At 45.4% G+C, this 13,173-nt stretch overlaps 1 protein-coding gene across 1 annotated transcript; it reads left to right on the top strand.

The window, feature by feature from the left end:
* The first annotated feature begins 849 nt into the window (after positions 1 to 849).
* On the top strand, positions 850 to 12,811 carry LOC306979691 (fidgetin-like protein 2). Its single transcript, XM_079578775.1, has 3 exons — positions 850 to 999; positions 2,389 to 2,594; positions 11,168 to 12,811. Exons 2-3 carry the CDS (start codon positions 2,570 to 2,572, stop codon positions 12,259 to 12,261), a joined length of 1,119 nt encoding a protein of 372 aa, XP_079434901.1. The 5' UTR covers positions 850 to 999; positions 2,389 to 2,569; the 3' UTR covers positions 12,262 to 12,811.
* The last annotated feature ends 362 nt before the right edge of the window (positions 12,812 to 13,173 follow it).

Here is a 13,173-nt window from a genome sequence, read left to right on the forward strand (position 1 = left end):
GATAAGATACAGCTTGTGAAAGTGAACATCTTTGGCCATGAAACAGACACGTCGGCCCTTGTCGTACTTTGATATAGAGCCTGGCTCCACCGTTTATTTGTGTGGGGATAGAACGTTCCATTCAAACAGGTCCAGGAAGCCGTTCTGTGATTTCTATGGCCATGATATTGAACCAAGTGCAAACTAATCAGCAGGAGCCTGACGCCGTTTCTGGACAAATCAGTTTCCACCATTCTTCTTTTGCTAAACACAGGTCTTGGATATGGTTGGGTGGAGAAGTTAAAGAGGCAATTCTAAAATAAGTTGAGTTTGACAATACAGGAGGATTATCGCAACTCTTCTCCAGTATTGCCAAACTCAACTTCTAAAGTAATTTCTTATGAAAAACAAAAAAAACTTTTATAGGTCTAATAATGAAAACAAACAGCCGACATAACAAGAATCCTAGTTTTGTTGCTTGCGAGGATATTATGATATTATGTAGCCTAACCTAAATTGCCTAAATTTGTCAAGTGTGATTATTGCGGCCCTAAAACATTCACCTTGCACAACAACAATAAGAAATCTCACAATAATCAGTACACTTTTGTCACCCATGCACACAATGCAGTGTGAGGGGAAAATGGCCTCTTGTGTTGCTTTGACACAGCACGATTGGTCACTTTTTCCTCCTCTCTCAACCTTTTCCTGCTGAAATAGTTTTAACAAAAGAGCGGGCTGGAGGGCAGTGGCGCGGGGGAGGGGCGGCGTGGTTGGGGGAGGGGATGGCCATTCGGCCTGAAGCTCCAGAGAGTGGGGGGTGGGAGGAGCGCACGGACAAGCTCCGGCCAGGCCAGTAAAGCCAGGGAGCAGCAGAGCAAGGCTGAAGCGAGGAGCGCAGAGGAGAGGGGCCCGTACGCGGAATACAGTGTTCCAAGCTCGGACTGTGGCGTTTTGGGGGGACTTTTGGGGGGAGTTTAAGGATTACTTTGCATGTGGAGAAGGCACAGGCATGATTAGGTGAGTACAAATGTGTTAACAACTTTGTGGGAATAGGATGTTTACTTGCTGCTGCACATTGCTGCCTGTTCCAATGTCCACTGACAATTTTATGACATGACTTGCTTTGGATCTGTGGAAAACCCAAACTATGAACAGATTACTGCAGGAAACAACTACTGTTGATGCGCACTGTTTACTAGTATTCTCCTTTTCTACATATTTAGTTTTCTGTTTCCCGTGTTTACTGTGTAGTATGGTCGTTTTATGACCTGTCAGTTGATATGGTCTAGTTTGCATAATAAAATACTTACTGATCATTTTGCACATGCAAGAAATTCAAATCAATACAATAATCTTCACATTGCTGCCTATTATTAGCATGGCATGTCATACTATGGTTTTCTATGTCATCTATGACACAGCCATTACCATTGGCATATTGGATATTCTTAGTAAAACACAAAAACTTACCATTTAAATGATTTTTTCCCTCCAAACAAATACACTTATGTTTAAACTGAAAGTCTTTGAAATGACTCATTTGAAGGCACAAAATTCAAATCTAGTGTTTTTCCAACATGCATAAACTGTGTCAGCTGTGTTTCCTATTGGCCTGTTGTCTGTAGTAGAGTATTACTACACCACATGTTCACGCTTTGCCCTGTGTGGTGAGCCAACAGGCGCCTGGTTCGGGACAGAGTGCAAAGTTCTCTCCGCTGGTGGTTTACGGGCGCGCAGAGATACAGCGCTCTGAGTTATTGTTGTTTTAACTAAACATTACTAACCTCACTGTTGCACACTTTGGCTGTGTGCTTTTCTGACCCTCGCCTGTGCCGGATCTATTAGTCATTCTGGGTATGAAAGGCTGCATAGATTTCAAATATAAATGTTGCTTTTTCCCCCATGCATAAACCTATCATTCCTACTGTATATTTACTTTTATTATGTCAATATATGAGCTTGTGGAAAAAGTCCTTTTGTATTTCTTGACTTTAAGTGACTTTGAACCCCCAAAAAAGTGCGACTAATACGGGATTAAACATTGTATTGCATCACTTCTGTACTGACAATAAAAATTGATGTTAAAAATGACATTATTTTATTGTTATGCAGTAATATGTGGCCACTATAAAAGTTATAGCCATAGTTACAAAATGAACCTCAAGAAGAAAAACTGCATTTTGACGTATGTAGCCAAAACGTATATAGGAACCACTTTTGTAAGGTAAAATGGTACTTGATGGCAAAAATTCCAAAGAGCGAACCAGGTCAAAGGTGCACATAGTAAGAACGAAGCTCTTCAAACAAACCTTAACAAACAAAAACTAAAAGCATATACTTGGACTCAACATGAACCAAATGTTCTGAAAAGTCTTTTTGTCTTCTCTTCCCTGGTTTTCAATCAAGTTGGCGTAGCGTTGGATCATTGTTGGAGATGAACCATGGAGCAGAGCAGGAGGCCCGACTCTGAGCGGACGAACCCCACCTGCAGCACCTTCGGCCTGGGGACGAGCAGCATGAGCCTGGGCCCTCACTAGCACCGAGTGGAGCCGGTCCTCCCCTCTTCCTCTGGGGCCAGGGCTGCAGAATGCTCAGTCCTGTCACCCCATACAGTAAGTCCACTCACACAACAACACAGCAAGCATTAAAGAACTCACCCCCACACGGACAACTCACCCCAAACGTTCGAGACCTCTAAACTACACCACATCCGAACTGTGCACGGAGCGGATGAAGATATTAACCGGGATTGTCAATCGCAGATTTCAGCATGAGCCTGTGAAGCCACGACAATGCTTTGCTTATCTGTCCAATGAATTCATTTCCCTTCAGCAAGAATGGCATTTCCAGGGGGTGTAACAAATTGGCTTAGCAAGCGCTACCTTTGAAAGAAATTGGTTGGACATGCAAGCGATCGGAGGAACAGAACATCACAAAAAAGTTGAAATTTGGGGGGGGGTTTGGTGAGCTTTTAGATCTACTACACATAGTTTGAAGAGTAATAAGTCTGCCTCATGAAAGATAACAGCTAAATGAGGCAAAAGCAGTGATAAGTTTAGAACCTTTCCCCACACCTTTCTTGAAATTGCTGTCTTAGGTATGTGCTTCATCTTGCATATCTGCCCTTCTCTTTGGCGTGTATGTCCCACGGCCGTGTACGAAAAGAGAGGAGCAGCTGTTCTTTGAGGAGTTGTGTCAAAAGGCTGAAATGCTAATGGCTTTACCAGTCCAGTCTCCAGGCCCTGCTCTGAGGAATTTCACAGAAACCACTCAACGTCTACTAGTTTAGCCTCCCGTTGACGATCGAACGCTATAGCAATTTGTGACTATATGTCTCTTCTAGCCCAGGGATCATCGGGACAGTTCGTATTTGAGGTTAAACAGGTTCACAATTCATTTGGGCAACACCGATTCTTTTTGTAGAACTCTTGCTCTCTGCGGATATCGGCGTGGGGTTTTTTATCGTATGAAAAAGATGATGTGTCTTATGAAGGAGAGGTCCCTATCGCCGCTGATTAATACGCCCCTATTGACAGAGTGAGGTATTGATTGGAGCAGGCTTTAACAGGATTACAACGCTCACCTGATTGGAATAATGCAAGGGGGATTTACGACCATTCAATGTGACGTCCCCAAGACCTGCCCTGAACTAACTAAACTGAGACCAACAACAGGACCAAAGAAGGTCAACACCGACCCCGGACCTGTAGAACTCGGACTAAAGTAATGACATCAAACAAGTTTCGGACAAAGACCGTGTTTGTACTTGAACCCATTTTTTTTCTTCTTCCACGTCTTCTTGAGCTTTCCGAACAAACTGCAGTCTCCCTAGCGTTCATCCGCCACATTCCTCTCATTACAACAGCTCACATGCTAGATTTCTTCCCACAGGGACATTGTCTGCGTGCTCCTGCTTGCTCCTCCAATTTTCTACGACTGTGCCATGTTCGGTGTTATTGGTGGTTGGACATAACTCGCTGAGTGATGGGTGTGGTAATCCAGTCTTCTTGTTCGTTCAAGCAAATGGAAGACGCAGAAAGATGCAAAGCAAAGCAAAAGATACAGCAGATACAGACAACGCAATTCCTGGACCTTTCTGCATGGAGTTTGAATGTATTTCCTCCATGTACTCTCTTCTTTCCACCTCCCATCTGGCCCAAAACATGCACAATATTTTGGTTTATCCTCCAGCCTGGCTCGACTTGGGGAGATGAGACTTTGATGTATTTACTAGTAGCGATCCAGCGGTGACTTTTCCTCTGTCGTTTTGTATCCAATTGAAATGGTGCTCTACGTTTTGGACTTTCTGGGCCAATAAATTGAAAATGGCTCTGAAAATCCTAGCGAACGTTACATGCAGACTGCATTAGTGCGATGTAGAAAGTTTATATGAATGGTCCATAACTCAAGGTTTAATATTAAGAGTGGAATGTAGCTCTTTTAAAGACGCAATCTTGAGCGCTTGACATAGATTCCAAGACGTGGACTAAACCATGAATGAACCATAGAAAAAACAGGACAAAACCAAGTAAAGCAGGACATGCGTGACCACAGCTTCACCTTATTACGCCCTGACAGCGAGCGAGCTAAATGGGGTTATTTTAGGGCCTTTAGCTAGATGTTGCCAAGGAGAAGCTCGCTGTGCGTAAGTCCGATCATTAGGAAACCAGTGTCAAAAGCTAACACCACAGTCTCACTCTCACATTAGCCATCATAAAAGCTCGTTGGGCTAATTGTGGCGCTGCTCGGATGCCCATTATAGGCACAAAGACCATTCATGGACATGGTTGGCTAGCTCGCAGCGCTGATGCCGGTGGTTAAAATGACATAGAAAGAGCAACGCTGAAGGGCAGATGGGAGGGCATTTGGACAGCGCGCTGGTCAGCTGCGGCACTGGCCTGATATATGAGTGCACACAATAAGAGCTAACATGTGTGCACGAGCTAAAGGCTAAAGCCATGGGGGGATGGGAGGAGGACTGACCACACAGGACTACGGACACAAGGCTGGATTCACTACAAGGCGGACTGGGGGGAAGCAGGGGAGGGGCAGGGGTTTTTGAGGGAGAAAAAAAGAACTAAAACAAGGACTAAACTAGTTGAAACCAGCGCCATAGTCAGTCAACATGGCTAAATTGGCACAAAAGGCAGGTCTACATATGAAATACAAACGGGACCAGCCTATGAAGTGTCTTGATGCTAAATTAACGGTCACATTTTGATGCATAGTTAAATAACAAGATGTGGAATCTAGTTATGTGTTGACACTGTTTGGTGGATAATCGGCTACATTTGAGTATGCTAATCTACTGCAGCGTTCCAGAATGAGAATTAGGAGTAAAAGTATTATTTGCAAATATTAGCACAATAAGTTAATGGTTAAAATGAATGAGATGCTTTTATTGGCTATATGGAACTGTGTGATTGACCGACGCTGTCCTATTGGAAGTGGCTACCGTCCAAGCTCTACAGACTTTAAAGGAATTTGTGACACTGGACTCCTCATTATTTGTAGTTAATTCAAACAAACATTTTAGCTGCTACGCAAAGTTTCTCATATAGTTTGGACTGGGTTGTTAGTTCCAGATGACATCTTTCTGAAAAAGTTGCTGTGATGGGCAACACGGCGGTGCAAGGGTTAGCGCTCGTGCTCCTCTCTCACCTTTCTGTGTGGAGTTTGCATGTTCTCCTAGCGTCTACATAGGTTTCCTCCGGGCGCTTTGGGTTCCACTGCCGCTAAAAAACATGTGCAATAGGTTCCCACCTGGTGTCAGATCTCCCCTGGATATGAGATTCTTATTCTCTGTGGTGGGACTTTCCTGGTTAAATAAAGATATGGTCAAATATGTTCAATTAAATCAATGATGGAAACTGCTGGAGGACTGGGAGATTATAAAAAGCCATGTAGCAAGCCTATTATAAATATAAACTCTACTCGTTGTTTTTTAGGGGGGTGTTGGAGGGATATTTATTTCTTTACTGCAAAGCTCCTCCGTTCTACACAAATACTATGTCCTGTCCTTAAACTTACACAAGATTGGCCTCTGCTTACATAACAGCCTGACCCACATTTACCTTCTGAGCAGACCCAAACAGTGGATGTTGTGCAAAATAGCAAAATTTCATTGGAGCGGTCAATGCATTCTATTACATATTGCCATTGTATTGATCTTTTCATTGCTGTAAATGGGACCAAACGATTGTGAATGGCGGGATAATGTGCTCTGGTGGTAATTTATGTCGGGATAGCTTCCGTGGTGATGGGGATTGTTTTTGTTTTGAAGATATTTTTGGAAGAAACTGGTATGTGCCCATCTTAAACATCAAACACGGTGCATGGAGCAATCATAGTGGCTGTAAATCGTGCTAGTCAGACAAGATTTTTACTGGCCTAATAGATCTTTCTTGCTCCCTCCTCTGCCTTTAGCCCAGGGAGAGTGGACAGTGTGTTGTGCTCATGGGGAGGATATGTGCTTTGTAAATAGATCTCAGGTTAGATTCCTGGCATTCCAGCAGCCTGACTCATCCGATAAATGACCAGTGTCTGCCTGCTGGCCAGCTGAAGCCAGTACCTCAAAACCTTCAAAACCATAAAGTGGTAGCCTGGCAATAGCAGTAGCAACAACAGCAGTAGTCATATCGTTTTGAAGTAGTCGTATTATCGATAAAGCCCCCCCGTGCAGGGTATTGTGAAAGCAAAAATGAGCTGATTGTGTTGTAATTTCATTTTAAGCGTCTCTTTGTGTAGCACACAAATCTGGGCCAAACCATTGTGGCACTTACACATAAACCTTAACACACCACCCTTTCAGGTCCGTGCAGTGAGGCAGATTTTCTTGCTTGCAGCTTCTGATGCTTCACACAACCCCCAAATCCCAGAGCTATGGACCCTTCCCCCGCACTCACTTTCATCTAATTAACCCCTAATTACTCATACTGGCCAAGCAGTGGACCATGTACCCAGGAGCGACCAGCGGCTCCAGCAAACAGCCATGACTTGCTTGATGGGAGATACTGGGCAGAGGAAATCTAATACATGAGTGCAATTACTGTGATTTGAGTTAATGCTGTTATGCTTAGCTTGAGAGGAATGTTTGTCTTTGTGGTGGTCCCATGCAGAGATAATTGGAGAGAGTTATGTCATGAACGATATTGGAAGTGACCATAGGCCTAATACAACTTTAAGCAGTCTTACCTGATAGGTTTTGGACAAATGTGGCAACACAGCGGCTGCTAGCGCTCCTGCCTCATAGCAAGAAGGTCCCGAGTTCAATTCCTGGGGCCAGATGAGTCTTTTCTGTGTGGAGTTAGCATGGTCGCGCACTGTGTCCTCCAGGTAGGCACACCTGACAAAGATCTTGGCCGAAGATTTGGAGATAGATCCCCGAGACCCTGCTGTGACAAAGTGGTGTGACCTCAAGACGTTAGGAATTGTACGTGCAAAAAACTACAAGTATGTTTTACTAGAGCAGCCAATAGTCTTGTGATTAGGGCTGCTGCGCACCAGAGGGTTTGAGTCCCAGCTCCAACAAGTCCTGCCTAAGAAAGGAAAAAAATAAATATATAGTGCTGTCTACATTAGAGTGACCAGACATCCCAGTTTACCCGGGGCGGTCCCAATTTTGAGTGCTCTGCGGCAATTTGGACTTCTCCATTAATTTCACCATACCATGCCAAAAGCAGCCTTTTTTTCAAGTTTCAAGTTTTCAAGTTTAATGGTTTTGTGTAGCCCAATATCACAACAGAAGTCGCCTCACAGCTGCACCAAACATTAAGGCAATAAAACAGAGCAATAAATGTGACAATTAAATGTTCAGGTGAATCCAGGCAAATATAATGTCCAATAGGAGGTAGCGACGAGCGGCGTGGGCGTCCCCCGTCCTTAGACTCTCCAGCACGGCCAGGAAAAACTCAAAAACCCGGCAGGGGAAAAGAGAAACCTTGGGGAGAACCACAGAAGGAGAGATCCACTCCCATGGACGGACAGGCTATAGAGACCCAGGGCCGAAGGATCCCCTCAGCAGACGGGCCAAGATCACAGACCGTCCACCTTTCACAAGCTTCCATTGTGTTCCAGTATTTAACATAGAAAATATATTATACTATAGCTGTTATTTCATCTCCGAACCTACAGGCCACGTTTTGTGCTCGGGGATGCCATGCTATAGTTTTATTTGTTTTAACACATGTAAAGGAATGTGAATTGTGTGATAGTGGGCTAATGATGATTCAGAAGATGTCAGTCCTCCTCTCTGGTTGCAGATTCAGTTATCCGACAGAACGGTAGATTAGAGGCTGGGCTCCTCACTTATCCACATGAATGCTCAGACTGTGGCCCCTAAACCCCATTACTTAACACAGCTAACTTATTTTACAGTGCTCTCCATGTGAGGAGATGAAAAGTGACGTAATGAATTCCCCTGGCTGAACAATATTAGTTGCAATAATTGTTTAAAGAGAGCGCTTAACTAATTTCCAAGCAATTCACCTGTTAAGCTAGTTCTACTCTAGATATTTCATATAATTTAGTTAAAGGACTAGTTCAAGAATAATATGAACACTGATGTTTCGGTTTTTGATCTCCTTTATGCAAACTGCTGATGTTCTGTATCCAGCTACAGCCACACAAACCTAGCTTGTTGATCATTGCACTGCCAAAACAACCACATTAGACAAAGTGCGTCGACATGTTTATGTTACTTAAAACAAAAGGATTATCCCGCTTCATTGCCAAGGCGATCCAAGTTGTTTAAAAGGTTGTAAGAGGTAGTTAAGGCCGGTGTGAGATTATTACCACTGGTCGTCAGATTGTCACTGCGCCGTCACACTCCCAATAAGCTCCGACTCTAATCCTTCATTAGTCTGGTTTTAGTCTTCTCCTGAAGTGATCCTCGGCCCCTCTGTGACTCCTCCTGATCGAGACCTGATCCCTCCCGCTGCTGCTATCACATTCCTGAACCCATTTTAATGAGAAGCACAGACACTTGTGTAGATTACTCTGGGCATATATGTCCTATAGATTAAGGACCATCTGGTGGATGATAAACAATTGTCTCATGTCTGCCATAAGCATGACCGCTGGAAGGAGAAGACTACAATATGTTGCAGACCAATCAACGTCAAATAATCAATACAGCAAAATTTGTGATTTGCTCTTCTTGGTCACTGGTAATTTCAATCTACTAATCACGGATGGTTAGTAGAGTGAAAACGTGTAATGATTTCAGTGTCTGCCTGGGTAGTGAGAAGCGCAACCTGAGCTAAGAAGCTTTCTGCAGTAATTGTAAGGAAAACATTTGCAGAAGATCGTTGTAGGCCTCGGCCACATATTCCCCAACGTAAGATGTCCTGGTGCTTCCAGTTCAGGAAGTATCATGACCTCTTAAGTACCGTAAATGTTCAGACTTAAGTTTGCATTACTGAGCAGTTATGGGCCATGGTATGGAAGCGTTTAGACCATGTTCCAGTATAGACTGGATATTCTGCCCAGACCCAGAGTGGAGGGAGGAGCTTGTCTTGGTCGAGTTCACTGCGATCCCGGGATTAGATGAGTGGGATTATTGGTTTGAAGGATCATTTAATTTAAGGATCAACATGTGGACCGTTTGGAGCCCCATCTGCTGGCTCGAGCTGGACATGTGACACAAAATATGTCAGAGAGAGTTTTCACTTTATTTGTTTTAAAGCACACGATATTTAAATAAAGGATCTAAAGTATGTTGTGAATTAAGATCAGTTAAAATATGCACGACTAACACCTGAAGTAGGCAAGAAAGCTGAAAAAAAAAACACACACTGCTAAATCCAATGCAAGATCTTACATGATCAGACAATCCTCATATGTTAGATTTGCAACATAAAGAAATACAAGAAATGCGACACAGTTTGCTTTTTTGTTGCCTTGGAAACAGTGGCTGAGTGGTTAGCACCCACGCAAACCGCAGGGAGCTTACTGAGAGGTGTGTGTGTGTTCTTCTTGTGCCAGTGTAGATGAGGTTTCCTAGGACCTACTGTAAATGTGTGTGGATCTTACTCATATAGTAATAGTGCTTTTGATGGTCTACCCGGTCTAGCGTGGTGGTTCGACCGGGTAGACCGGCAAAAGTGTGGCTGTCATTCTAATCGACGCCATCGGCTCCTCAGACCTCTACCCCACATCCACACATGGTCAAGAACAGGTAGTTGAAGTCTCGGTCAAAGCCGGGATTCGACGCTATTCGTTGAACACCTAATCCGTCTAGTCCATAAATTGTGTTTAAAAAGTCAATCAAAGAATTAAAATGTACACCTGAATAACACTTTTGTGCTGACGGAATCGGCACCAAAGCCATCAATTTTCATCTCCAAAACAAACACAGATCACTTTTTTGCCGCGATCACTTATCCTTTGGTTTTTCCCCCATATAGAAATATGCCCCAGTCTCCGCCCCTCTGTTTCCCCCCGTGGTGCTGTTCCTGGGGCAGGGGCAGAATAGGATCACACGCTCGGTGGGGGTGGCTTTGTGGACTTAAGAGACTCACCGTGCGACTACAATGGGCCCAATGTGACGAAGGCGAAGGCACGGGGCGACAGGGGCTTAACGCCGCGGAGGCCGGCCTGGAGGCAGTGTTAGCAACTTTACATCGACATTCGGAGCGCTCGGCCCTGCTGGGAGGATGTTTCTGCTGAAGTACAGGGCAAACATATTTATCTATATTCATACAGCTCCACACTTATTTGATATACGATCCCATTTGTTTTAGTTTGTGGGTATTAATCCCAAAGTTATCTTTATCACTGTCTCACACATTGTTGTTAGAAATGCAATATTGATCTAAAAGAGCTGGAACATAATATTCAGCAGTTTCGCTTCCTGATTTTCAAGCGATTTCACCATAAGCCCCTTCCAACCCCCCACCCCCTCCTCTTACTCCCCTTTGCTGCACAGCTGTTTCAATAAAGGGTGTTTTACTCCCCAATGAAAGGATTAAGCTCAGCAAGAGATAGTGAGGTTAGGAAAGCATTCCCTGGACTTTTTGGGAGCTGTTGTTGCTGCTGCTAAGAACAGCCATTGGGAAAGACTCAGAGATTACTCAAAGATGCACTAGTGGGCCGAAACATTTCTCAATGTTTTTTTAATGATTTTCCAGCACACTGTCAGGTGGATGTACAGAATACTAACGTTCACTGTGTGTTTCTCCTGCAGGTCTGTTGAAAATGCACTGGTCTCCGGAGCACGCCGCCTCTCTCCCCCAGTGGCCCGAGCAGCACCTGGACGTGAGCTCCACCACCTCTCCCCCGTCGGCCCACAAACACGACCCCTACTCCCGGCGAGGCTTCCCCCCGGCCGGATACCCCTGGGCCGGCGACGACATATCCGCCCTCACCGCCTCGTCTCTGCTCAAACGATATGCGGAGAAATATTCCGGTTTGGAACTCGCTTACGACCGCCCTCCGCCCTCGGGGGCCTACCCGGAGCCCGGGACCTTCCTGAAGACAGAGTCCGAGCCGTGGGCGCTGGGGCAGGGGGTAGAGTGCTACCCCGGGCTGGAGACGTTGAGCGGCAGCAAAGTGGGGCCCGCTCCTGTTGGGATACCGGCGACGGGCAGCGTGACTGTAGTGAGTAACCTAACGTCCGATTCGGTGTACAGCGGGGGAGGCACGTGCACCGCCCCGACCTCTCAAGAATACCCCCCGGCCTACAACAGCGCCACCTACCTGTCGTCTGGATACTGCCCCCAGCCTGGTGCTCCCCTGCCCCCCACGCCTCTCCACACTCTCCAGCCTTCTCCAGCCCTCGTGCCCAGCTACAGTGCCAGCGCCCCGGTCTACAACTACCCCCCAGGGTGCTACCCCCAAGCCAGCCTGTCCAGCGGCTACACCCACCCCAGTGCCTCTTACCTGCCGTCTGGGATAAGCGCGCCGACCCCCCTGGCTCCGAGGCCCACTGTGGTCGGGGGAAGCTACAGCTACCCGCCTCACAGCCTCGCGAGCGGCTCCGAATCGGGCGTCCCGTTAAAACGCAAGGCCTTCGAGATGTCCGAAGAGACACAGGAGGGGGCCGACGGAGAGAGCGCGAGGTACAGGAAGTACGGAAACGGCCACAACGGCAAAGGGAACGGGTATGACATGGCAAAGACTGTGATGTCTCCCTCTTATGGCGGGGCGGGGGACTACAGCCCCCCCTCGGCCCTGACGGGAGAGAATGTATCGGGCGAGCACAGCTTTCCGCCGCAGCGAATGCCCATGAAGATACCGGCGGCGCACGCTAGGCCCGAAGACGCCACCGGAGGGCGCTAACTCTACGTACCATTGCTGATACTTACCTCAGGTTGTGAATGGAGCACCAAGGACACTGACTGATGAAAATGTCGATGGATTTTTAGTAGCAAGAGACGAGGGAATTACTTTTGCAAATGTTTGAATATTTCTGTTTTTCTCCAAAGAGGGTTGGGGGTTTTTCGAGTCTTAGGGATGAAGTCAGGGGATGTTAGTCGGACACGGTTAGCGTCAAGACAGTCAAATTGTGTCTGCGTTTTTGTTTTTTTTTATCTCAGGAGCCTATTTATTTCCAATCTGTTCAAGTAGCAGCACTGCAATTCAGCTGTTTTCATAAATGTACTTGATATTGGCGATAAGGAGGCCTGTGCGACTGCAAAACACTTTGAGCATGCCACAAAAATCACTTCTGACCAAAAAAAATGATTAAAGCAATAACTAAAGGAGGGGACTACTTTAGCACAATCACTACTTTACCTCAATGCTGATTGTAGAGCCTTGTTTGTTTGGCTTTTTGTGTTTCCAAATCTCTACCTCAGTTTTAAAGTTGTGGAGCATTGCAATGTCTTTAGTGCGTCACTGTCCAGACTTGTTTAGTTCGTCTACGCGAAATTCCAACTCCAGCTAAAGTGAGAATTGGTCATTTTAACTGGACTGTGCTTTGAGCAATATCAGGATAGTCGCTTACAATAGGGTCACTTTACATGTTTGACTTTTCTCACTTGGTCGATTTATTCATTCTAAAATCGACATTTTATGAAAAGCTTTTTTACAAAACGAGTGTACCTCTTTCAACATGGTTCAACTACACATTTATAGCACATAGCCTGAATAGGGCTAACCATTGTCATCATATTCATGACTCAATTCTGGGCCCCACCCACTGTTCGAGAACCACTTATTTAAAGTCTCCAAATGCAGGATACACCTTTT

This window comes from Gobius niger, assembly GCF_951799975.1.
Source record: "Gobius niger genome assembly, chromosome: 20".
NCBI lineage: Eukaryota > Metazoa > Chordata > Actinopteri > Gobiiformes > Gobiidae > Gobius > Gobius niger.